Genomic DNA, 25171 nt, shown 5'->3' with positions numbered 1-25171 from the left:
ACATCACACCAATCAAATTCAGGTCTATAGATATAGGTACAAAGTAGCATTCATAGCATTATCTCGTACACAATTGCAAGGTTGTGCAATCAACAGGTACAAAACCAGATCTAACTGGTCAGTAGCTAAGGCAAAGTTCAACCATTAATGCACCTGGATTTGGAAGTGTCTATAGATGCACATTGTATTTCCCAACAAATGCAACTTGTTGCAGTGGGTAAAAGCTATGATTGTGCATTTAAGTCAGTCTGAGCTGCTTTTTGCTATTGCCTTTTGGTGCTACTAAATCCACAAAATCTTGCCATAGTCCAAAAGGTATGGGTGAATTGGCAAGCTGCACCATAGGTGAGCTTGGGTATCAAAACAGTGGCCAAACTTAAGGCTTCAAATAATGGGCTCTGGTTTGGGACTTAGTTAAAGATAGACAAAATCTGAGTAACTTTAAGTACTGAGAGGTTACTTTCAATTCTCAGAAAATAAGAGTTATTTGAACGGTCTTAGACTATCATTTACTCAAACAATGCACATTTTCCTGTTTACAGAACTTGAACATTGCCAAGTTTGCAGAAGAAAATGGCTGCTGGAGGTTTTGTCTACACCAAAGACATAGAACGTAGGGCCCGGTTGCAAGCTCTAATAATAGATGAAGGAACTGCACTGCTGAGGAAGAAATTTGATGACGAAGTGAAAAAGGTGAACCCTCTAGGTCTCAAAGACCTGCTGCTCAAGAAGAAAGATCAACTCAAAGGCAAGTTGTATCCGGATCAGGAAAAAATCCTGTACCCAATCACAACCACTGCTGCAACCACCCCTGCAACCGCCTCTTCAACCACAGCCGCAACCACCACTGCTACAACCGCCATTGCAACCACCTCTGCTGCCGCTCCTGCAACCACCGCTGCAACCACTTCTGTAACTACAACCACTGCTGCAACCACCTCTGCAACCGCAACTGCTGTGGACAGTTCAGAAAACTTTGACATAACTCTTTTGTCCAATCTTTTGAGAAACCTTTGCGTCATGAAAGCACCACCAAGCTGGTCGGGCAAACCACCAAAGCCTCCCTCGTGGGACAAGAGTACAAAAGCTTGGATCAGGCGTCTTGATCTGTTCAGAAATGATAACTATGCACACATAGCAAGTACAACTTTGTCTGAACAGGAGTTTGATAGGCTGTGGGATGAGTTGTCAGTAATCCTGATAAAGCTGGGAGGGGACCGGAACAAAATCTCAAAGATGAAAACTGAGCCCATCAGTCCTGACCAGGCACGGGTGTACGAGGAGAAGTTTGAAAAACTCATTCGAGAAGGATTAAATGAAATAAAGGATATGAATGATGTCATTGAAAACTTGCAGAGACAAAATGAGGAACTTTCTGACAAACTTGATAAGGTTGTTGAATTTCAAGAGATGTCAAACAAAATGGAAAACATGACAATCAACGTTAACATCATCAATGTGACAGTTGAAGGTGCCCCTGCCCTACCTGCACCTGCTCCTGCTCCAAACAACAACCTGACCTACAGTTATCCCTGTGACGACTGTGGAAAGACCTGCAAATCCCCAGGAGGCCTGAAAAACCACAAGAGAGCCTGCCCCCAACGTGGACAACCATAAATGCAGGGTGATAAGCACACGAAGAAGGCCAATTGTGAATAAGATATCAAAGAGCACATAATTGCAAGACAAGTTTTCTTATCCTCCTTCAAATTATTTTGTAACCTAACTTCATATTTGGTCAGGTGCTGTGACATTGTATCTAGTCACAGGCTGAGATTACTTAATTCAATTAGAGGGTACTTGGGGAGTTAAGTAGAACTTAAATGCTAGCCTAGAGGAAAGCCTTGACTCTGACAAGGGAGAGGTTCCTCCAAACGAGCGATAACACCCTGGCATGCTGATGAATGCCTTTTGATGCTTGTGGGACTAGTGGGTACTTTATTGTATACTGTTAAGCAGTATGCATTTGTTAGTTCAAAAAATTATTATGAGCAATGTGCTTAAATATAAGAAAATGAACACCTCTTTCTGGAATTAAGGACTCCTTTAAGGGATATACAATCCTGAGAATGGTGTTCTTTGTACATGTACTTATCACTTATCATAGTGAATACAATAATCCAGTTTTCTGCTGCTTAGTGCTAGTTTTGAAGTTTAGCAACAATATATATAATAAATGTTTCATTTTATTGGTGTGATGCAGTTTTCTGTAACACTCTGTTAATCAGCAATATTAGCAGTTGAAGAGATAGAACTTCTGTGAGGCCAAGAGGATGTACAGAGACAGTAGAGTGAATAAAGCATATATCACCGTCGCGGAGAAAGTTATGTTTTGCACAGCGTTTGCATTTTGTGTGTGTGTGTGTGTGTGTGTGTGTGTGTGTGTGTGTGTGTGTGTGTGTGTGTGTGTGTGTGTGTGTGTGTGTGTGTGTGTGTGTGAGTGTGTGCGTGTGTCAACACGATAACTCACAAGAACCCCTGAATGGATTGTCTTCAATTCATACTAATTGATATGTGGGTAGGTCTTCTTGAGACCTCAAAATGATTAGATTATGGGCCCCCTAGTTGCTTGCTATGGTACAGCAGCGGAACTTCCGGGTTTTATATCTTGTGTTCTGGACATGCTAATGGTCATGATTTTTGAGTGGTAGATAGCTCTAATAGGAAGGAGAGCACTATGTTCTGTTGTGTAGGTTTCGGCCCCCTAACAGCTTTTTTTGAACTGCAGGAGCCCATTTTGTTTGTGGTGCAGGTAAAAGTGGGACGGGGGCTCCAACAGTATCTATCTGTTCTTTCCTGGCACTTTGGAAAAGCATACCATCAGCTGATGGTCATTTTATGGTTGGAAAGTAAGCTTCAAGGTCTAAATGACAGTTGGCACATGAATAACACAGGTGCGACCAAAACAATCTGGCCCATCCTAACTTCATCTCACTTCCTGGCTTAGTGTACACCTCTGAGGCAACAAAGAGAGACTGGAATGTCACGAAATGTTTACACATGATAAATAATTAACATTCACACATTTGTCAAGGTTCAAAACCGGTTCAACCTGGTCAGGGTAGACCATTCTAATGCAGGGATTTAGAAGAGTCTATTTCCAAAGATTCACTCTGAAAAACAACAGTCCATAATCATGGGATTACATGCAGGAATAATTACCCAGAGAATCAATATGTAATGTCATATTCAAGCCTCTATGTTCAGTGTGCTATTCTTTTTTGACACACAACCTTCCAACTTTTAAAATGGTTGATCCCAGCTGCAGGGCGCGAGAATGGGGACGCATGCGCAGTGACGCCTAACAGAATTTAGAAGAAAAAGGCGCCATTTATTCATTGACGTAGGAAAAAAGCTTTGCTCAGCTAAGTCTCATCTAAAAGTTGGTAAGTTGAACGTGAAAATTTTGTAGTTCTATCTTAAGGGCACTAATGGTGTTACTGAGCAATAAAATCTTGCCAACTGTCCAAAATTGATAAGGTGCAGTGAATTGACTTTTGGCGGTTGAAATGTGCTTACTCATGGCGGTTGACTTTCTTAGCAGACATGACTAATGTGGGCTTCAATCAATTATGGGCTCTGGCCCATACCTAGAGGGTGGGAACTTTGTAAAGATACTTCCAGTGTTATATCAAGATCATTTTGATAGGCTGAAACCAGTCAAATTCAACCTCTTAAGTCCTAACCCTTAAGAAACAGTGGGAGGGCGAGTGGGAGAGTGATGATTATAAATTTAAAGCACATTCAAACTACCAGTAATTTCATATTTCAACACACAGCTAACAGCCTTTTTGTTTTGTTGCTCTTTCTGCAGAGAGTGGTGACTACACAGAAGAGTAAAGATGGCTACCGAAGTCTACACAGAAGAAACAGCAAATGGAGCAAAGGTAGCAGCTCTTCTCATTGATGTGGGCACTCCATTGGTCCGTGCTGTATTTGATGAAGAAGTGAGGAGAATGAGTCCTCCGAGTCTCCAGCTGCAGCTACGTAAGAGTAAAAATCGTCTCGGGAGATTAAATCCTGATCAGCAAGATATATTGTATAATTCACCAACGGGAGTTGCAAACAGTTCAGAAGACTTTGACATCGTACTTTTGAGTCTTCTTCTGGGGAGACTTTGTCACATGAAGCCACCAAAAACTGGCTGGAGCAAAGAACCTCCGGCAGAGGACAACAGTCCTGTAGCTTGGATAATTAGACTACGACTGTTTAGAAATAAGAACTACGGACACATGACAAGCACAGCTTTGTCCCAAGAAAAATTTGATCAGCTGTGGGAGGAGCTGTCTGATATCCTGATAGAGCTGGGTGGGGACCCGGACAGAATCGTCAAAAGAAAAGCTCAGAACATAGACTTGGACCGGGCCAAGATGTACATGGAGAGGTTTGACAAACTCCTGATTGCCCAGAGTGAAGACTTGATTGCAATCAAAGAGAACGTAGAGGTGCAGACCACAGAAATGAAGGAGCAGACCACAGAAATAAAGAAACAGTCAGAAAAACTGGATAACCTAGAAGAAGGACAAAAAGCCATCCTTGCTGAAATAAAACAACAGTCTCCATGCAAGCGCATAAGGGTTGAAGGTAAACTAATTATTTATTTAATCTGACATTCTTATACACTTTCAAAATTGAAATTCAATGTTCTGTACTTGTCATGTACACAATTAATGAAATTCCTACATGACAGCTGAAGCATAATTTTTATGCAATTACATGTGAGGGGTAACCACATAATGCATGCATAGAATAAATCCCAATTCATCACACATAGGTCAGTTTGCAGCTTTAATAGGTAGACAGTCAGTGAGTGAGTACATGTATTTGAAAAGTTAATGCCATTGAGATTTTGTCCTTCGACTGGTAATAACCAAATTGTCTACAAGTCAACTACATGACTATTGTACTACATGAAAGTAGACCATTTTCAAAGAAAAAGCTACTACTTAAAGCTGATCACACTGTTTTACTACTTTAATACCATGACCGTAATTATCATGGAATCAGTGCACACATTCAACAATTATTGATTGTCAGGAAATTTGATTGTTTTGGGAAATTATAGAAGGATGACTGATTTTTGTTCAATACATGACATTCCCGCTTCCTCTGGCTATAACAAATGGACTTTTAGTTTAATTTAATATGTAGTATATATATATATATATGTTTGATGGCAAATCTAGCACAGTTGATGGATGTACAAGCTTTGCACTAGGAAAATATCTGTTTAAAGTTTAATATACTTCATACTATGATCATGTCTCTTATGTTACAGTACATGCCACACAAGTACCAAACTCAGAGAACCAGCCAGCCATGAGTCAGCCTGAGGTGCCACCACAACCCTATCGCCCATTTGTACTGCAGCTGAAATCCAAGAGGGTGAAAAAGTGCCAAGGATGCAGGCAACCTTTCAAAGATCACTTGCCTCCAGCCGACGTTGTCATCCAACACGAGGACAATTACCCGTACTTTAAAGTTTAACCAGACACTTAAGAAAATGACAGATAATTGGAGGAATGGGTACTATCATGCAAACCTCTCTTGCATTCAGCCAAAGTACCCAGATTTTGATCCTAACAAAGTAGCGGTGCCACCTGAAACAGTAAAGGATCTCACAGAAGCTCATATTGAGTATTGTCGCGAAAATGGCATACCTTTGTCCTCACTTCAGAGGGCTAGAGAAGCCCCTGCCGCGGGTCCCCCTGCCGCGGGTCCCCCTGCCGCGGGTCCCCCTGCCGCGGGTCCCCCTGCCGCGGGTCCCCCTGCCGCGGGTCCCCCTGCTGCGGGTCCAAACACTGACCAGATATACAAGTATCGATGTGAGCACTGTGGAAGGACCTTCAAATCCCAAGGAGGCCTAACCAAACACAAGAAAAAGTGCCCCCAAAAGCCTTCATAATCTTCACTCGGTTAAACTTAAAATGCAGTTTTCATTTCTGTAGTTCAAGCTGACCATCAAACTGCGGAAACTCACAACTGTGAGCTACTGTGCACCTGCAGACTATACAGGACCACAGTTACTGCAGCTGCAGCTGTACATACTTTGCCATGAACAACCAGAAGAGATTTTTGTAACATTCTTCATCCATCCAATCATATTTGCACCAATTGTCAATATGAGCTTCTGTGATTAGCTTAAATGGTAATTAATAGGGCTGTAGAAAGTACATACTAGTACTAGTAATGTAATATACATCACTGTGCATTGTAGAACTTACAAGGAATAAAAGGAGGTTGACCAGAAGAAACTTAGAAAGGCTGTAACCTGCAATTTCCAGGAAAAATGTATTAGGATTACAGTACTAGTATTTGATATGCAATATTCAGAATGATGTTCTTTGTTATCATTTATATATAAACTTGAGTATAACTGTTACAGTGAATACAATAATTAGGAACATGTAGTTATCATTGCTGTTAAGTGTAGCAACACGTACGCATAGTTTTATATTGTTACAGTAACAGTGTCTGATTAAAAGCAGAATCAGCATATAGACTAACATATTAAACTCACACGCATGCGTAAGAAACCTTTAGTTAAAGAGACAGACTAGAGTGACTTAGTTAGAGTGAATAAAGCATCTAAGTGTAGTCATGGCCAGCATCATTATGTTAGGCATTATCTGCGAAAAGATAGAAAAGCAAGAATCAAACTAGGATTCATGGAAGCGTCAGAAGTGGGGTTCAAACCCACAATCCCAATCGGGGATTTATTTGCAAGTTATATAATAAAACTTTATTGATTGTATCTCACCGGAGTAATTCCAGATGAATAATGATGATGATAATGCACAACCTCCATCCACAACTTGAAAAGGGATGCTAGGCTCAGTAACATCACCACAGCAGAACTTTGCTCACTGATGGAGGACAGAGCTGAGTGGAGAAGAAGAACCCATTGTTCCCTGTGTTGACATCACTAGGTGTCACCACTCAAGAATACCAAACTGAATTATTTTCAGGGGCAAAATTGGTCACTAACTGACTAAGCTCTTGTAATATCTGTATCTGTATCTATATAGCCGGTATAACCGCCATTCGGCGTAACACACCAGCTTTTATTATAGCTAGATATTGGGCAAATTTCCTTGAAATTGTTTCATGTGGATAATTTTGGCTCATGCAATGGTCTTTGACCGATGAGCAAAAAATGTAAATTTAAGAGTAACTATCACGGCAAAGACAGCTGGATGTCTCTCATGATCCTCATTTTTACAAAAGCTACATAGCTGACAAAATGGGGGTTTAGGTGGACTGAACCAAGGAGGTTTTATCAAAATAAAACTCCTGGATTGAACCATATTCAATTTGGGATTCACAGAAAAATCAGATACTACTCTACTCTACTAGATAATCCTTCTGATTCAGCTTCAGGCAGCTACATGTATTACCAGTAGACCATCACGCCATCTTCATTTGCACAGAAACCCAATCATCCCATTTGACAAAGAAATTTGTAATGACTACAACAATAGCAACATTCAACCGTCCTATATACAAATGTAAGTATATAACGTTATAACTATAAAACACAATAGGTATTTCCAAACATTTATCCTGAGGGTGCCCTCTATCGAATCAACTTGTACTACAGCCAAATACCTCAAAGTACACCAATTTGCTGATAATATCACCTACAAGAACTTGGTAACTCAAAAATGAAAACCTTCGGAGTATCACCATTCTCCTTTCCATGTATTTGTAGAGATCTACACGTCCAAAGTTTCACTCACAGAGACACGACCTCATCAGTGACAGAACTTTCGGCCGGGGTCAAGATGGCGGGAGGGGGAGGGAATAACCATTCTTATGGAAGTGTACATCCTGTAACAACTATTACTAAAATCATTAAAGACAACATTCAAAAGACTAGTTAAATAGGACTAAGTATCACTATTTCACTTCAAGAACGCTTGAAAAGTATAATGAATAAATGCCGTGATATCAAATGGTTTATCCCAATTTCTCAGTGATTAAAGCATCAAAATGATAAGGTCTTTTTGAAATTAATATTTGAAAGCCATAGCATATGTAAGGATCTTTTATAAATACTGTCAAATTTTCAAATCAATATAATCTGTTTCAAAGATTTTTTATCATGATAAGATCTTATTTTGCATAGTATTACTTTTTACCAATCATTGTAATTTTGCGTATGGCTGCAGTGTTATCCCACCCCGGGGTCACTATCGGTCATGTAGAGGTGAAAGTTCACTTGACGTGGCTGGAGGAACCTTTGGACGATCAGACCATATTTGCTTTTCAAAAGGGGATAAAACATCGTCAAGAGAAGGTGTGTACTTTATGTTGTCTCGGATATTAATGGTATTATTTTATGTAGCTTGTAATGACCGTAGAACGCATTTTGGTGGATCAAAAAGGGCTGAAAAAGCACAGTAGAATCCTTGATATCCTGGCCATCAAAATCATGCTGGTGATAAAAATTGGAAACCGGAAGCTTAGCGAGCTACAGCTAAAGCTAACCCTGATCTGATCAGGAATTAGTTTCTCCTCAAAAATTGTCTTCTTACACGTCAGTCTAAATCTTAAAGAGCAAATTTCTGTCAGAAATTCTACCCAACTGTACATGTTGTTGACTGACTTGTTCTCTGAGTTGAAAGGTGTTACTCAATTATTAAATGCTTCCGATTTGCAAATTTCTGTGTAGCAGTATGATGACGTGTAAGTCACAATTTTGAAGGTTAGGGTTGTATGTTAAAACGATAGAATAATCACAAAAATTTAGAAGAACTTGTGTGTGCTCCTTTTGCATTTTTGTTGGTGCATTATTGATAATTTGATAGACAAAAATTTGCCCTTATTCATCACCATAATCTTAATTTTATACGATTAGGTCTCAAATTTCATCATATGTCACGTCATTCACATGTGAGCATCAGAGTGTATGTGTGATATGTATAGTTATGTGTGCTCTTCTACTTTGAGATTTTGTTTTTGTTCATATAATCATTCTTACTTCTGAACTGAGATGAAAAGAGGTCATGAATCCTCAAGTCAAGGTACAATGAATTTTACAAAAAAAATCCTCCAGGTGTGACTATAGCATCTAGGAATACTAAGATGTTTCTTAACCACTGTAGTCATCTGAATATGAAAGAAATCTATTCATCATACATGATACATGTAATGTTAACTGTTATATCAAGATCTTATATACTGTACAAACCCTTGACCCCCCCCTCTGGCTACGGGCATGGAGAGATAATCATAAATGTAATAAATGAACCTGCCTTATTTCTGTTGCCCTCCCTACCCTCCCAGGGTAAATGAAGATTAAAACTGGGTTTTATATCATAGCCTTGTGACACTAAAAGAGGGTTGAATACAAACTGTAATTTCCCATTGGGCAGGTGTACATAGTGCCAACAATCATTTTCAACTGCAGTTGAGAATGAAATGCATAATGAGCTAGTGACAATGTCATGTGGGAAAATATACTTGAACAAAAAAGTATGGTAAAGGTCAAGGGGACAATCAGGTAAAGCAACTTGCAGGTAGTGAAATTTGATACACGTCATGAACTTGCAAATTCCTCTTCCTACATGTGGACATATGAATCATTTGTTCTATCAAGTTCTAATACAAAATCAGTCATGTTGTTCATGTCAACCCAACATACTACTCTAGATCTGTATCTACATGTATACACCAAGCCAGCTGGTATAACACATTTGGCCCCACATGCCAGCCATACATGTATGTGTACTGTAAGAGTGTAAATATGCATGCATGAACATGTAATGAAAAAAGACTGCACAGTGGCAGCTGCAAAGTTTTAAAACTACATGTACATGGTAGCAGCTGCTCTGATAAAATGATAATTTAAAAAAAGATAACAATGTAAGTTGCTTTCATTGAAGCCCTTCAGTGTTGTTGATGCACACTTGAACTTGAAGTGTTGGACTGTATCTCTCCACAGCCGACACCCATGGATGACGAAAAGCTAGTTCAGGTAGGCAGGCGTTTGTCGGGTGTTTTGCTTTGGTTGCCATGGTAACAGCATGACGGTTGCGGTGCTACAGCTTCTAATTTTCACTCACCTTCATTGGGTCTCTTTAAATTTCTTGTAAAATTAAATGTCTCAGCCATGCATACTTCTTTAAACAAAATGTTTGGTAAAGTTGTTAACCTTTGCGGTTTTGCACTAAATTCTTTTCTTTGTAATCTAAGGTGAGTTGGGCTTGTTAACTAACTAGTAGTTGTTTGTGTAGATCTAATTTAGGGCAGTTGAATTTATCACTGTGTTAGTCGTAAATTTTCAACTGTAGTACAGATAGTTTTCTGCAATAAAAGCCCATCTAATTAGCACATAACCAGGATAATATAAGCAGAAGAGAGACCCTTCCACAACCTCATACGCAGACATACATGTACATATGTAGCCAGAAAAGCAGCTGCAGCTGGGTGTCTAAGTAAGATTTGTATGTGATCCTGTGGAATCCTGATCATGTTAGTGTCATGAGGAATGACAGTTCTGATTTGATTTTTCTACACCAGGCTCATCTAATAAGTTAGATATTCACTCCCAGACAATCGCTGCAAATCTGGTACAGCCAAGCATGATGTCCTCCGTGTGACATGTCATTTCTTTTGGGCGCTGAAACTTGATTCTGTGTTGAAGGCCTAGGAGAGAAACAGGAAGTCTTATTTCCTGTCTTATCCTGAAAGGATCTCAGCTTCCAAGAATTTCTATATTTACAGTCAATATTCATGTGCAGTTATTTACTGGGTCAGACTGTCTCATAGAGTCATAGATTGAAACAACTGTGTACTGATTTGGGTTTTAGCATTACTGCGTGAGTACAGACAAGTTTCATTCTGAAGTACATGTATGTATAATAGAGTGAGTGAGTGAGTGAGTGAGTGAGTGAGTGAGTGAGTGAGTGAGTGAGTGAGTGAGTGAGTGAGTGAGTGAGTGAGTGAGTGAGTGAGTGAGTGAGTGAGTGAGTACAGGCAAGTGGAGCACGTGTAGCACATGTATCTGCCTGCTGTAATGCTAGACTGTATGAATGTTTTATCCATAAGAATGTCTATTGATGATTTACAGTCAATATACACAGTTACTGGGTCAGTCTGTCTGGGACCTTAGTTACCCTGCAAGCATCACTGAATGCAGACAGAATTCTCTCTGAAGCACATAATGTCTCATTCTCTGTGAATACTAGTAGTTTTATCAGGTTGGTAATTTACTGATTATATATAGAGAGAGTTTTCTTCATACGTAACAAAGAGGAATTTAACTGCTCTCCTTTTTGTTGACTGCCTGCTACCTTCCTATAATGTAATGACAGGTCTTAAATTGCACTGTGTATTGTTCTGTATGAAGAAAGGCTGAGAGGTTTTATCCAGAATAAAGAATATAGAATGTGCTCTCCTGTTCTGTGACACTAGTCCTAGCCTATGGTTAGTATGCTAGCGCTGAACTTGCACCTAAATGTAACATTTTCTAGCTGCCTAGTCTCTCTGGCAAGGCAGTGTTGTATGTCAATTCAAACAGGGCCATTACAGTTACATGTACAAGGTTGGCCCCCCACATCTGCTTGGAGCTGGGTCTGCACCTGTTAGTGAGAGTGGCATGGCAGGTGGTGTGACTGGTGAACTTTGCACCTTTTGTCTTTTGAAACTGGTCACCTCAGGTCGTTGCACTTTGACCTGTAATCTGTATGGACTAACAATGTACATTGTGACAAAAGCATGAATACTAAGTATTAGACTTACTACTATTTAGTGTTTCATTCATCTGTGATTTACACTTACTTGACTTTACTGTGATTTACACACTTACATGTAACTGCATGGATCTCTTTCTTTAGATATAAATATTCAAATGACCATGAGAGAAAAGGGAGGTCTTTGTTAGTGTAAAAGTTTTTTTACTTTTCCTTTTTCTTTTTCTTGAATTGGTCTAATTTATTTCTTTATCACAACTTTCTCTGTCAGTGAGACTGTCATTTCTTCTTTAATTTTTCTGCAAAATCATTTTCAATTCCCATTTCCCAATGATCTTTTCTGAGTCAGTAACATTTAGTATTACATTGTGTTCTCTGGTAAGTTGTTCCCATTAAAGAATGGTTCATACATGTACATACAGTAAATTGTGTAGCTTGCAATATTTTGGAAGAAAGGAGTATAGGATGAAGCATTCAATCAATACTATAATTTGCACGGAGTTACATAACCGTACTGACAAGGTTTCCCATTCAATTGTAACAAAATTTCCATTCCCTAACTGATCACTAGTCACTGATTGTTTGCATGTATCCTGGGACAAGGTCAATGTCAATGTGATGTTTGTCATCATCTGTTTATATAAGGTCTGTGACCTTGCCAAGTCCAAGGACAAGGCCACATGCAGCTTGTTTGTAATGGAAACGTGATCAAACAAATAAACAATTTTTGCAGCTTTGGCGTTTTTTTCAAGTCTTTTGATGATTAGATAGACAAAATCTTTGCAAATACAAGAAATTATACTTTGTTACTAGTAGAGATATCTTGCTGTCATGCTGAAATCACAGATTGAACTTTGTTTTTGCCCTTAAAATCCAATTGCAATTGCTGTTTCTTAAAATTGTCAGGCAATCTTAATTAAATCCTAAAGAGGCGAACATAAGGTAGCTTAAGAAAAGTTGTATCTATAGTTTCAACATGTCGCACTAAATCCAAGAATGACCTTTTTATTTACAATCATACAGTAACCATCAGTGATCCTCTAGCCCCCCTCCCTCCCAGCAGTTGACCACTATTTTTAGTCCCACTATATCACAAACAAGCCGACTTATATTTGGAGCCCATCTGTAAACATGTCGCTTGGTGCGTCCTCCATCCGTCCACCTGCTGGTGTCCTATCAACAGTTGTCGTGTGTGTGTCGATGTCTGTCCTTTATGTATGAGTCTCCTTGTCCTGCTGCTGGTTGTGGAGGCAGTATTCTGGTTCGTACACTTGCTGTGGACCCTATCGTGTGAGGTGTTCTCCCTGTCAACATGATGAAGAGGAGTGTGGATGGACTGGGGAAGGTCAGTGGCTTGTGACGTTAATTGTTGCCAGGACAGATTTTTGTATGGAGCGGTCATGGGATGAGTGTGGTCGGTGTGATTCATGGAGAATATGGATTGTAGAGCCTTCTGGGAAGCACGGATCCCAAATATACATGTACACAGTTCCAGGCGACAGATGTGGCCCAAATATGTTTTGATCACCGCTGCAGTCATATGCATGTCACTGGATGACTCCATTTCCGGTGACTCAGCTGATCAAAACATTTTTATCTGTCCTTGTGAGATTGTATGTAAAGCAGATCCAGTGAAGACAAAGATTTGTAAAACGAGCTAGGAATTCTCTGAGTCTTTTGTTAGTTGTATGCTTTGTGACATCACATGGCAAGTTGAGGGAATTTTCTACTGGTGAAGTTGGTAAGCTATTGTCCAATGATATTTGATCTTAGTTCAATGACAATGTGATCGATCCTATGTTTTTAGTCACAAAATTGGTGATTCAGCTGTCATATGTTTTAGAATTAGACATATAGTAACCTCTTCTGAGGACAAAAGAGGTGCCATTGAAGGAAGTTGCATTGTATTAACTTGTATCTTTGTAAACCAAAATACATGTACATGTAGATGAAAATTATGAATACATGTTTATGATGATGTTTGTTGTGAAAAGAGCATATCCAGGACCATGTCACAAGCATGAATCTGCCTACAGTACTGTCCACCTATCCACATATACCAGATATTATCGCTCCCCTGAGTGGTCTTCTTGGGCAGATTTCACAAGACCTCTATAGCTACATGCAATTTTGAATTTTAGAATGACCAGGTGTCAGGCGGGCTGGTGACCTTGGTATAGAATGGAGGTTGTTACCGGTCAGTCTAAAGTCAGTGACCTATACTAGTGCCAACACGACTTAGATAAACTTTTCCTCCTAAACAACTACTAGTACTTGACTACAACAGGTAGACGTAAAGGTACACATGTCTGACCCAGATACCTCTGTCCGTATAACCTGTCATACCAGTGCTACCCTTTCAGCCTTTAGTGTCACAACATGTGTAGGTGAACATTGTTAGATTTTCTTGCAAATTTGTTTTGATGCCAATTCATTCATTGAAGCATTGCCTCTGACTGTAGTAACTCGAAAATACTGTAAGGATGTTTGATTTTCTGTTCAACTTCAAGACATCTAGTGAGCTTGTGGTTATTTTTTTTTCATGCCTTAGCTTAGCAGCTGACCCGTAACTATATATTAGGGCGCTGGCGAGGGACACTAAGGTGGCGATTAATACAAGTCTTAAATTTGCATTTGTCCTTAAGAGTCACAATGTCATGTGGCACAGAGTTCTAGAGTTTAACGGTGGCTGGGAGGAAAGTTCTTCTGTGTGACGTTGTTTATATCAAATTGGGTACTAGTTAAGGTAACCACCCAGACTAATTTTTTTTGTAATAATGATATATAGTTAAAGTTCAAGTTAAATAATAAGGTAAACCTAGAATATGATCTCACTCCTTTTCATGCTTCATGCAGTTTCAAGGTTTATGGTACTAATATATATTGCCCAGTTACCAGGTGTGGTCTTAAAGTATTAAAAACTGGCCATAAAAAACTGTTGGTCCAGGCAAGTGAAAATGACCTATAGCCGTACGCATATAGGGCCAGGGAATTTTTCGAAACTTGTCTAATCCTGATTCCTAATGTGAAACACTTTGTGACAAGATATTGCCTTGGTATAATAGAGATCATGATAATAGTGTAAGATCTCTTTCCTGTTCTTGGTTTAATTTAGCTTTCATATTTACCTAACCCTGGGTAACCCAAGTTCTAAGTTCTCGGGTGTCACAGTGTCAGTGTCACAGATACTGGTGCATGTATCAAGTTCATGTTCATGTTTGATATAGGTCACTGGGACATGTTTACAGACACGGTATGCTGTGAAATTGTTGAATTTATGGAGAAATGTGCACTGTGTATGCTCCAATTATCTTTAAGATCATTTTGCTTATTCAAGATGGCGACCATTAAATCTTTACTACTACAATGTAGTACTAGTCCTGCCTCCTTCCCAGCAATGAGCACTCTTGCTATTGATCATGAAGATGCCCCTACAGCCTTACATGTATTTATATCTTCTCTGTGAGACTAGATATTGGCCTGACCTGTTACTAGTGTTAGTGTTACTTGACTTAAATCAAACTCCAAGACAAGTATTATTTGGTTTGGTTTGGTTTATTAAGATCTCCATTAGTGATACAATTTTCAGTATTCTTCCTGGAGTCCATTTTGAAATTGCATAATACAAATTACAGCAACTGAAATCTACAACAAGCTGAAGATGCTTCCCATCTCTATCATACTTCAACATTTTACGATGACAATGATTAGATCTTAAGTTAAAATCTTCTCTGTCTCCTTTATTACATGGAGCGACCTGTCACACTTAACATCAATCAAGCTACAACAGGTTAAAGCCAAAGATGCCCCTACCATACTTTATATTAGGATGAGGATGCCTAAGTCTTGTGATGCTGTCCGTCTACTCTATTGCATAGAGCAACCTGTCACATCACTAAAGCTAAAGATGCCCCTAATGTACTTTAGGATGATTGTTGTTAAATCTTCTGTCTCCTCCCCAGTCCATGAGAACTCTTAAGCTTGCTAGTGAAGATGCCCTGACCATACTTTAATCTTAACCTTCTCCCTGCTGCCTAAGTACTCTGTAACCAATAGGGAATTGTGTGTCAAATGGCTACTCAGTGTGCTAGAGGTTAAGACTAATTCTTATTCATGAAATCTTCTGTTTCCTCCCAGCCCTTGAACACCCTTGCTAGCAAAGATGCCCACACCATTCTTGAATCTTAAGTTTAAGTTTGAGTCTAACCTTTAACCTTTAGTCTAAGTCTTATCTATGACATCTTTTCTGTCTCCTCCTCAGCCCATGAGCACCCTTTAGAGTGAAGATGCCCTGATGACCATACTTTAATCTTAAATTTGAATCTATGTCTTAGTCTTACATGTATTTATGATATTTTCTCTATCTCCTCAGCCCATGAGCACCCTTGAGAGTTAAGATGCTTTAATCTAAAGACTAGATCTTATTTGATATGATATCTTCTCTCTCCCCAACCCATGAGAACCCTTGCTAGTGAAAATGCCCTGACCACACTTTAATCTTAAGTCTGAGTCTAAACTTTAGTCTAAGTCTTACATGTATTTATGATAATATCTTCTCTATCTCCTCAGCCCATGAGCACCCTTGAGAGTTAAGATGCTTTTAAATTAATCTTAAGACTAGTTCTTATCTATGACATCTTCTCTATCCCCTCCTCAGCCCATGAGCACCCTTGAGAGTGACAAGAACCAAGGTTACATCTTGTCCGGCGCAGACGACCCCATCATGTCCACTATATCCAAGAGAAAACGGCGGGCAGAGTCGCCGCTAGATTCCGTCTACTACGACAAACAGCCATTGGTACGGTCTTTGAAATTGTTCATTATTATCTATATATGATACCCAATTGAAAAATCACTTTTCTTTTGAATGTGTGAATGTGAATATCTTGTTATACATCAGTGTATTGTCAAAACTTACTACTAGTAATACTGTACAAATTGAATGTATTATCAGATCTGTACAATCACACACACCATTGGTAAATTGAGATATTAATGACTTTAAAAGTTTTGGATAATGCCAATGTCTAGCGTTTTTCCACCTTCAAAATTACCAAATTGAATGTTCCTAGTTTTAAACTCTGGTGATTTTAACAGGCAGTTGGGATTGGTGTTTTCTCATATGTACTGTAAATTTCGTTTCTTTCATTATCAATTGTCAACTTATCAATACAGTAAAAATACAGTCCAGCATTTGGACCAGGTATCTTCCACACATATGTAGAGTGACCAGTATTTCATTAACCCTTCTCCAGGCCCATTATGCACCAGCCCCCTTCACAGAGGAACTGCCCCCCTGTCTGGAGCCTTGGAGGAGGGTCACTAAGGACGATGCACTCTCTGGCAGAGGTAAGGTCTCCGGTAACATGACACCCTGCTGCCATGTTGGAGTACAGGAGCCATGATGGTTGAAAGAAGAATGTATGCTAATATTTAGTTCATCACATGTACAGACAAAAGAAAAACTCCATCATTAAACATATCAAAAGGAAAAACAATGTTAACATCTGTCTGTTAAGATTATCACACCAATGCATTAGAAAGGCTGTAGTAGTATTAGTTAAGGGTTAATGACCCGCCCCGAGGTGTATATGGTGTCATAACGCCTGGTCATGTGATATAACCACCGAATAAAACCACCGAGTGAGCGAAGCGAACAAGGTGGTTTTATGAGGTGGTTATAGCACATGACCAGGCGTTATGACACCATATACACCGAGGAACAGGCGGGTCATTAACGTTATTATCACATAGCCTATCTAAACTGACCCATATTTTTTTTATAAGAGAGACAAATTTCTGTATAATACATAGATTCTTTATTTAATACTACACATGTAAAATCAATCCATTGATCTTCATATAATCCAATGTAAACAAGCGGTGACTTGTCTTCGAGCCCACACGGTTATAAATTGACGGGTTGTTAGACGCCTAGCTAGGTGTGGTAAGAATTGTGCATGTTTACCTCCCCTTTGCTTGTAGTTTCCCCGGATAATTATTGCTCAAGCCGGAAAAGAAATCCCACAGAAGCGGACACATATCGAGCCGAGATCATTGTAGGTACAAACCTGTAAGAATTTGGGCGATTTTGACCGTAATTCTTTCGATGCCAACACATCGGTTTGGGGAAGTTAATACTACGTGTTCGTCCTGGGGAGGGGGGCGTTTGTTTTGAACAATGCGACATCACTTTGCCGGCAATAATTCAATTTTCGCCAAGTAAACCCCCTCAGAAACGTGAACATACCGGCCTGGGGTCCTCTTGGGTAGAAACGTAGGAGGTTTCATGGGCGATTTCTTTGTCTGCCAAGATTTGCTACTTCGGGAAATACAATGTGATGAGTGGGGAGGGGACTCTGTGTGCCCGCTGCTTCTTGTTGGTCACACTCGTCACCTTCCTTGCCCCTAAACTGCTGAAGCATGTTCCTGGGGGTCTCCCCAACTTCCCACGACCCGAAAACTGACTCTAACTCGGCGTCTGTCAGTTCCTCGACGTAAAACTGGGACGGGTGATGATGCCCGACAATTTTGCAACAACTATCGTCTGGGGACGGTTCCACTCTCTCGGTAGGGGTGTGAAATTTTTTTTTTAGTCCTCTCGTTTGAATTTCACTTAAATTGAAATTTGTTCATTTTTTTCACATATTCTAAAAAGATTTTGTGAATTTTTAGAAAATATATTTTTCTAAACAAGGGTAAGAAAAAGATTCATCAAAAAGACACCCCCCTCTACAAAATGGAATAAGTGGTGTGCTATAGCACGGGTGTGTTATGGCCCCATAACACATGGGCAATGGAGGCTTCTGATTGGTCGACGCCATCTAGCTATGTGATAATATCCATTATGACTGTGATTATACTGCTGCTGGGGTCCCTGACACAGGGGTGGGCAGCAGTCAGCTAGTCTTCACACCACGCTTCCAAGAGTCCAGGGGGTTCATGCTGGCTCACTGGAAATTGACTGTCCAAGCTCACTGCAGAATCTGACAGACTGCAGAATTGAACTGACTCTTACTCTTAGCTCACATTATGCTGATGTACATTGTAAACCAAAGTATTTTTGTTTCAGTGACACGACCGATCAGGGTGTACGCTGACGGCATCTACGACCTGTTCCACGCCGGCCACGCGCGGGCCCTGATGCAGGCCAAGAACCTGTTCCCAAACACATACCTAATCGTGGGAGGTACGGGATTAACTTTCACTCTGTAATTCATACATAACTATAATGTAATAAGTTTAAATGTTACTCAAGAGAAAATATTCAGAGTGTGTTGTTACTGTCCCCAAAGCTAGCCCTTTGTAATATCCATCAGCTAGATAAAGTAGGCAAACATTGTCACTCAAACCTAACCGGTATATAAATAATTACATGTACTAGATAAATGAAAAGTTCAGTACTGCAGATGAAAAACAAGTTTGATATTTTTTCATTACTTATTGTATTACTTGGGAATTCATGTGCACTTCTACTATCTATGCAAAGTTTTCAGCAGTCTGGAACTTTTTGCTTTCTTCGTTTGTCATCACCTTGACTGCTAGCCTGGGTGCCATCCAATTACTACTGGGGCTCCTAGCCCTACACTCGCTGTCCTGTAGGAGCCCCGGTAGATATCACATGGCACCCAGGCTACTTGGCTGCTGCTTTTGTTATAGAAACTAACCCCACACTTCTCCCCACAGTGTGCAGCGACAATTTAACCCATAGTATGAAAGGCTACACTGTCCTGAACGAGACAGAGAGATACGAGGCGTTGCGTCACTGTCGCTACATCGACGAGATCGTCAGAGATGCGCCCTGGACCTGCACACCAGAGTTCCTGGATGAGCACAGAGTCAGTCAACTACTTTTGTGTTATTGTAATTAATAATAGTAGTCCACTTTGAGTAGAAGTCAGAACACTCTGCAGCTGCAGTCAGGCTTTCTTCAATTCTCTTCACTTTGTCCGGTTTTTCGCAAGCTTGCTTTAGCTTGCACAGTTTTCTTTCTGACCGCAACAGTCCTAGTGCCTTCAGACTAAAATGTGTATCTAGAATTTGTTTGGAAAATGTATGCCTACATGTATATCTCTGTTGCAAGTTATCTATCTGCATGCAAAAGTAGCACAGGACTTAGGCTAAGACACCTTCAATCTTAAGTATTAAAAACCTCTCAACCTTCTTAAGAAAACTTAAGATATTCTTGTCACTCCAGGTGGACTTCGTTGCCCACGACGACATCCCGTATGGCGCAGCGGGAACATCCGACGTCTACAAGGACATCAAGGCCAAGGGCATGTTCATGGCCACGCAGCGCACAGAGGGCATCTCCACGTCCGACATCATCACGCGGATAGTCCGGGACTACGACACGTACGTGCGGAGAAACCTGGCGCGAGGATACTCCGCAAAGGACCTCAACGTCTCCTACATAAATGTATGTATTGTATACTGTAGATTGATTTATTTTCATGGGGATTTAATTTCGCTGTAGGAGTAGAAGGAAGGTTTTCACTGTGTTCTAAGTTTGCAGTCAAAACAATCCCTAAGCACGAAAAGGTATAATTGCAATTAAGTCATAATTTTGCAGTGGAGAGGCACTACTGAATCCATAAAAGTCAATACCCTTCTACCTTTCAATTGTATCAAAAAGAGATCTTGGTTTTAACATTCAATTGAAGTACTTGACTAGTATTTCAAGCAAAGTATTTGAGTTGCATCGGATGTTGGCTTCATTTTATTTACATGACTGCAGGGCTAGGAATTTAAAAATCAGGAACCAGTATGTCTTGGGAGTGAATTTTTTCTTTCCTCTTAAGGGTTGATTACCTTTTCTGACTGTCTTCCAATTATATAAATGTGCTGTAGACTTTGAACTTGCTCATCCGCAGCCCCTGGGCTCATGGATTGTTTTTGAAGCCCCTTGTTGGAGACTCCAGACTCATTACTGACAGGCTTAATCTAATAACTCAGTAATTCTGCAGCCGACGTGCCAAAATCAATCCTCCTTCATGAAGTCATCTGCCCCTGATTTCATTTTCAGGAGTAGATTTTGGCAGGTTCTGAAAATCTCCTTGACAGCAAGTCCTTGGAGGTTAAAGTGTTTAGAACCAGTCGAGAACTGTTTCAATCTTAAGCCATCATGCCAATATCAATCCTCCTTCTCCATGAAGTCATCTACCACTGATTTCATTTTGAGCAGTAGATTTTGGCAGGTTCAGTCTTCGTGACATACATGTAAAACCTCTTTGACGGCAAGTCCATAGAGGTTGAAGTGTTTGGAATCAGATTTTTGGAATTGCACCCTTTGACTGTAAATCTTAGGAGCCCAGAATGTCATTTCCTCTACAATGTCAACTCAGAACTTTCTCTACTTTCACACACATGAGATCAAGTTCATACCAGTCAGTCTATTAGCAGACTGTAGATTTAAGGCCCTCCTTATACAATGTAAGTTGGGAGATCAAGCATATCCTTCATTGATAATTGTAATTCTATGATTTTTTTTCACATACTTTCCTAATAAAGATGATGTATGAAAATGGTGCTAAAATATTGCCATAGCAAGAGATACCCATTACTACATGTATTAGCTTGTTAACAACAGAAAAGAGTTGTTTTGCAAATACTACTAACATGTATGTTTATGAATGTTAAACATCCAGGTAAGCAAATAGAGTGGTACAATTTTATCATTACTACTGGACAAAATACGATAAAAATCGGGCATTTCGGGCGTCCATCCGACTGCCCTTTTTCAACGAGAGAATATAGGTCTGCTTTTGTAATTTAATGTCTTTTCAAGCCGCTTTGACTTATCTTCTTGTATTCTAGAACGAACATCTTATCCGTTACCTTTTGTTTATTTAGAACATATCTTAGAATGCTTTCATAGTAGTTTACTTACCTTTTGTTTATTTAGAACTTAGGAACATTCTAGATGCATCCTTAGGTAAACTTCATTCTTCTCGTTGAAAAAGGGCAGTCGGATGGACGCCTGAAACGACCGATTTTTATCGTATTTAGTCCAGTTGTAATCATGATTAAATTTTTACCACTCTACTACATGTATGGTACACAAATTTGACCTCAACAGTCAACCTGCTAACTTAAAGGTACATTGATTGTAGCTGTTTGGCACCAAATATGTCATTTGGTAACAGCAATATAGGAAGCAGGGAGAAGGTTGAATTGACTTGTCTAATCTTTTCAGGAGAAGAAGTTTGCCATCCAGAACCGGGTGGACAAGGTCAAGGACAAGATGAAGAAAGTGGAGCATAAAACCAAGCAGGTCGTGCGGAACATCGAGGGGAAGAGTCACGAGCTCATCCAGAAATGGGAGGAAAAGTCACGCGAGTTCATTGGGAGCTTCCTGGAGTTCTTTGGTGCAGATGGAACATGGGTAAGGCAGCTTTCTTTGTGAATGTCATGACTAGGATATTGGAGTTTTCTTTTTACACAACCAGTAAAGTCTCACCTGCTGATGTTTCGGTCTGTCAGACACCTTCTTCAGAGCTTCTCACTGGAGTACTGCTTCTCGCTGCTATAAGTAGCCGAAGTACTGTCTGGTGGCGCTTTTGCAGATATTGATATACAATGAAAGAATATATTGATATACAATGAAATAATAGATTGTGTTGAAGCAAGACCATAGCTGCCTTCATCAGGGTGTGACGTTCCTCAACTTTCAAGACAGTAAGGAAATAAAGGTTAAGAATTAAACCTTCAACTAATTCACAACAAGATAGAGCAAATCAGGGAACTTGATATTAAGATCCATACCAGAAGTACTTAGAGGATTGCCGATTGTTTTACAGAACACGTTCTGGAGGGACGGCACGTCGATCATCCGCCAGGCTCTCTCCCCGCCGGCCAGCCCGAGCCATTCCCCCCAGGACTCCCCGTCCTCTTCGCGCAGCACGGAAGGGTTCGACGGCCTAGAGGGCGCAGAGGGCGGCGACCCAGAGGGCGTTGACCTGGGCACCGGGGGCAGCGGGATAGACTTCAGCGACTCTGACTCCGACGAGGATTAAGGTTGAACCATCACCGTTGTCGTGACAACGTACACTTCTCCTTGGCTACTGACTCCAGAACCGGAAGTCTGACAGATCGCATCCTTGAAGTTGAGGGTAAAATTCTAAATTTGGAAAGTATGTGCCTGGATGATCTAGTAAATGTTCAAATCAAATAGGTTGATATGAAAGGCACCATGGAAGTAATATTGGTCTTTCAATTGGCAGGTAAAGTTGATACATCCCCTTTCCATCAGACTGGCTGTTACCACTGAGCTACTGCAAGATTTGACATAATTTTATAGATAAAGAACAATTTTTCAAAATTTTTTGTGTTTTGTTTCCTTTTGAATCATATCTTTACATATTGCACCATATTTCGATTATGAAATCAAGGGTTACACATTTTGGTCGCTGTACAGTCACTCAGCAACAGCCATCTAGTGGTAAGGGGCCTGGTCAGTAGTGAGACTAGGACTACTAAGAGAGTATATCAGAGTCTGTATATATGATGGTTCTATGATCATCGTGCCCTGCTGAATGATACCAAAATGGATATTGTTAATATACCCAGACCACCAAAAACCCAGCAATGTATTAAAACCCTAAGCTACAATGTAGATGTAGTCCTAAGTGTAGTAGACTTACTGTAAATGCAGAAATGTTCGCAATGATTTTATGTCCGATGTTTTTGCGGTGAACTCTTTACCGCAAACTTAAAACTGCCAGGAAAAGCTGTTCCATTGTGTGACTGTAGCGCTAGTATTGTTTCAAGCGCAAACTCAATACCACCGTGTAAGTGGCGATGTTATGGCCCGGTTCTTTTGGGAATGCTGCACGTGGGGAATACTGCCTACAAGACTAAGAAGGAACACACACAGGACACAGCATTGCTGTACACACACACACGGGAGCCATGGAGTTGGGACACACCCCGCAAACACTCCATTTTCTCCTTACCGTGAAATTAAATCCCCGTGAACATTTCTGCATTTACAGTATTTCTTCTCATTTAGTCTTTCAAGGGCCAAGACAAGGAGAAGTAGACTGTAGTTTAAAATTTCTTACTATACTTACTGGTACCGAGGAGATTTTAAGCCTCCTTGCTGGTACCAATAGTTAAAAGAAGGATTATGTACTCTCCAAGAAGAGGTTGGAGGGGAAGATTGTGACCGTTTTATCATATGCCCCGTTTTTGGTGGGGATTATGAGCGTACGAAAAACGGGGCATATGATAAAACAGTCAAGATCTTCCCCACCAACCTCTGCTTGGAGAGTAGGATTATGTGCATTATATTATATGAATTCTATGGAATTTCAAACTAACCCCTAGTTTCATGTTCACTGCACTGAAAGTTGTCACAAAATGTATCATAATTATATGAGGAGAGGCAACGTACATTGTATGTGTGGGGATACTCCGGTGCTTTGACAAGAAATGATTTAGTTTTCTAAGTTATGGTATGATATAATACTTTCTTAACTTATAACACTGAATGTTAGAACAATTTAGAGTTAATCTAAAACATGTCTGGATACCATGGTAATAGTCATTATGATTACTAAGCATTTGCATTAAGGCATGGGGCTATGTTCAACATGTTTTGGTTGGTAATCTGCAGAATTCTCATTTGTTGCAAACACATTTTGGCCACACCATATTAATTCTACGGGTGTCATCCTGCTAACTACAAAATTTGCATCAAGAGTGAAAAAAATTAGCATATTTTGATTAAAGGACATTTCAAAAGATGTTTGCTAATTTTTACTGCTTACTGACTATTACGACATACTCTCTAAGCATTTTGCTTTATAATTTGCATTGGAGGGCTCACAACAATTTTTTGCATTCGCAAGAAAATATTTTTCAGGATAAAACAAGTCAAACATTTATGAGTTTTCAGATGGTATACATGAAATCATTTGTGTGGCTTTGATATACAGTATTTTTGTTCACCTTTGTGTAATTAAGTTGTTTTCTACACTCAAGTTGCAACTTGGCTCTGCTGAACTCCTGGCAGGACCAGAGAATTGTTTGTCGCTCTACACTCTAACCAAACGTAACAAATTACTACAGAGACAAAGAAAAAACCTTTTTTTCAAAGTACTTCATCGTCATATTAAATCTCTTTTCGAAGAGGGACAGAATTATCTGTCTCTTTGCAGACTAATATGATATACAGGATCTAAAGGGACTGTCATGACATTAGAAATTATATGTAAAAGTACACATGTTGTACATTTAAGTCTAGTTTTAGAGGATTTGATATGTTACAATTGTTCACCAGAAAATCAGATATTGCTAAGTATACTGTCAGTATACAACTCCAATGTACAGAGGAATGTGTAGATTATGTTCAAGTTTTAACATGAAAATGTTAGAGGAACGAAGAATACAGGGAAGATAAAAATTGTTAAGTTTGAATGTTGTTAAAATGGAGGGGTGGAAAATTTGCCCATTAATCTTGCCATAATTATATA

General features: G+C 39.8%; 2 protein-coding genes across 2 annotated transcripts; both read left to right on the top strand.

The window, feature by feature from the left end:
- The first annotated feature begins 3789 nt into the window (after positions 1 to 3789).
- LOC136423271 (E3 ubiquitin-protein ligase DZIP3-like) lies at positions 3790 to 5867 on the top strand. The gene is made up of 3 exons (XM_066411392.1): positions 3790 to 4584; positions 5279 to 5471; positions 5678 to 5867. The coding sequence occupies exons 1-3, from the start codon at positions 3843 to 3845 to the stop codon at positions 5865 to 5867; spliced, it is 1125 nt and encodes a 374-aa protein (XP_066267489.1). The 5' UTR covers positions 3790 to 3842.
- Positions 5868 to 8193: 2326 nt separating this feature from the next.
- On the top strand, positions 8194 to 23297 carry LOC136423595 (choline-phosphate cytidylyltransferase B-like). The gene is made up of 9 exons (XM_066411823.1): positions 8194 to 8299; positions 9947 to 9979; positions 16354 to 16494; positions 16952 to 17045; positions 18769 to 18885; positions 19383 to 19534; positions 19894 to 20115; positions 21892 to 22080; positions 22496 to 23297. The coding sequence occupies exons 2-9, from the start codon at positions 9956 to 9958 to the stop codon at positions 22709 to 22711; spliced, it is 1155 nt and encodes a 384-aa protein (XP_066267920.1). The 5' UTR covers positions 8194 to 8299; positions 9947 to 9955; the 3' UTR covers positions 22712 to 23297.
- Positions 23298 to 25171: the final 1874 nt, after the last annotated feature.

Source organism: Branchiostoma lanceolatum, chromosome 17 (assembly GCF_035083965.1).
Source record: "Branchiostoma lanceolatum isolate klBraLanc5 chromosome 17, klBraLanc5.hap2, whole genome shotgun sequence".
Taxonomy (NCBI): Eukaryota; Metazoa; Chordata; class Leptocardii; order Amphioxiformes; family Branchiostomatidae; genus Branchiostoma; species Branchiostoma lanceolatum.
This window is presented reverse-complemented; position numbering and strand designations above follow the sequence as displayed.

What these genes read in the sequence shown, in the direction of transcription:
- LOC136423271 (XM_066411392.1), top strand. Translation starts at nt 3,843, where the DNA reads ATGGCTACCGAAGTCTACACAGAAGAAACAGCAAATGGAGCAAAGGTA. An exon ending in CAAGCGCATAAGGGTTGAAG is followed by an intron (nt 4,585 to 5,278) that starts GTAAACTAATTA and finishes CTTATGTTACAG; the next exon opens with TACATGCCACACAAGTACCA. An exon ending in CAACACGAGGACAATTACCC is followed by an intron (nt 5,472 to 5,677) that starts GTACTTTAAAGT and finishes TCCTCACTTCAG; the next exon opens with AGGGCTAGAGAAGCCCCTGC.
- LOC136423595 (XM_066411823.1), top strand. Translation starts at nt 9,956, where the DNA reads ATGGATGACGAAAAGCTAGTTCAG. An exon ending in ATGACGAAAAGCTAGTTCAG is followed by an intron (nt 9,980 to 16,353) that starts GTAGGCAGGCGT and finishes TCCCCTCCTCAG; the next exon opens with CCCATGAGCACCCTTGAGAG. An exon ending in ACTACGACAAACAGCCATTG is followed by an intron (nt 16,495 to 16,951) that starts GTACGGTCTTTG and finishes ACCCTTCTCCAG; the next exon opens with GCCCATTATGCACCAGCCCC.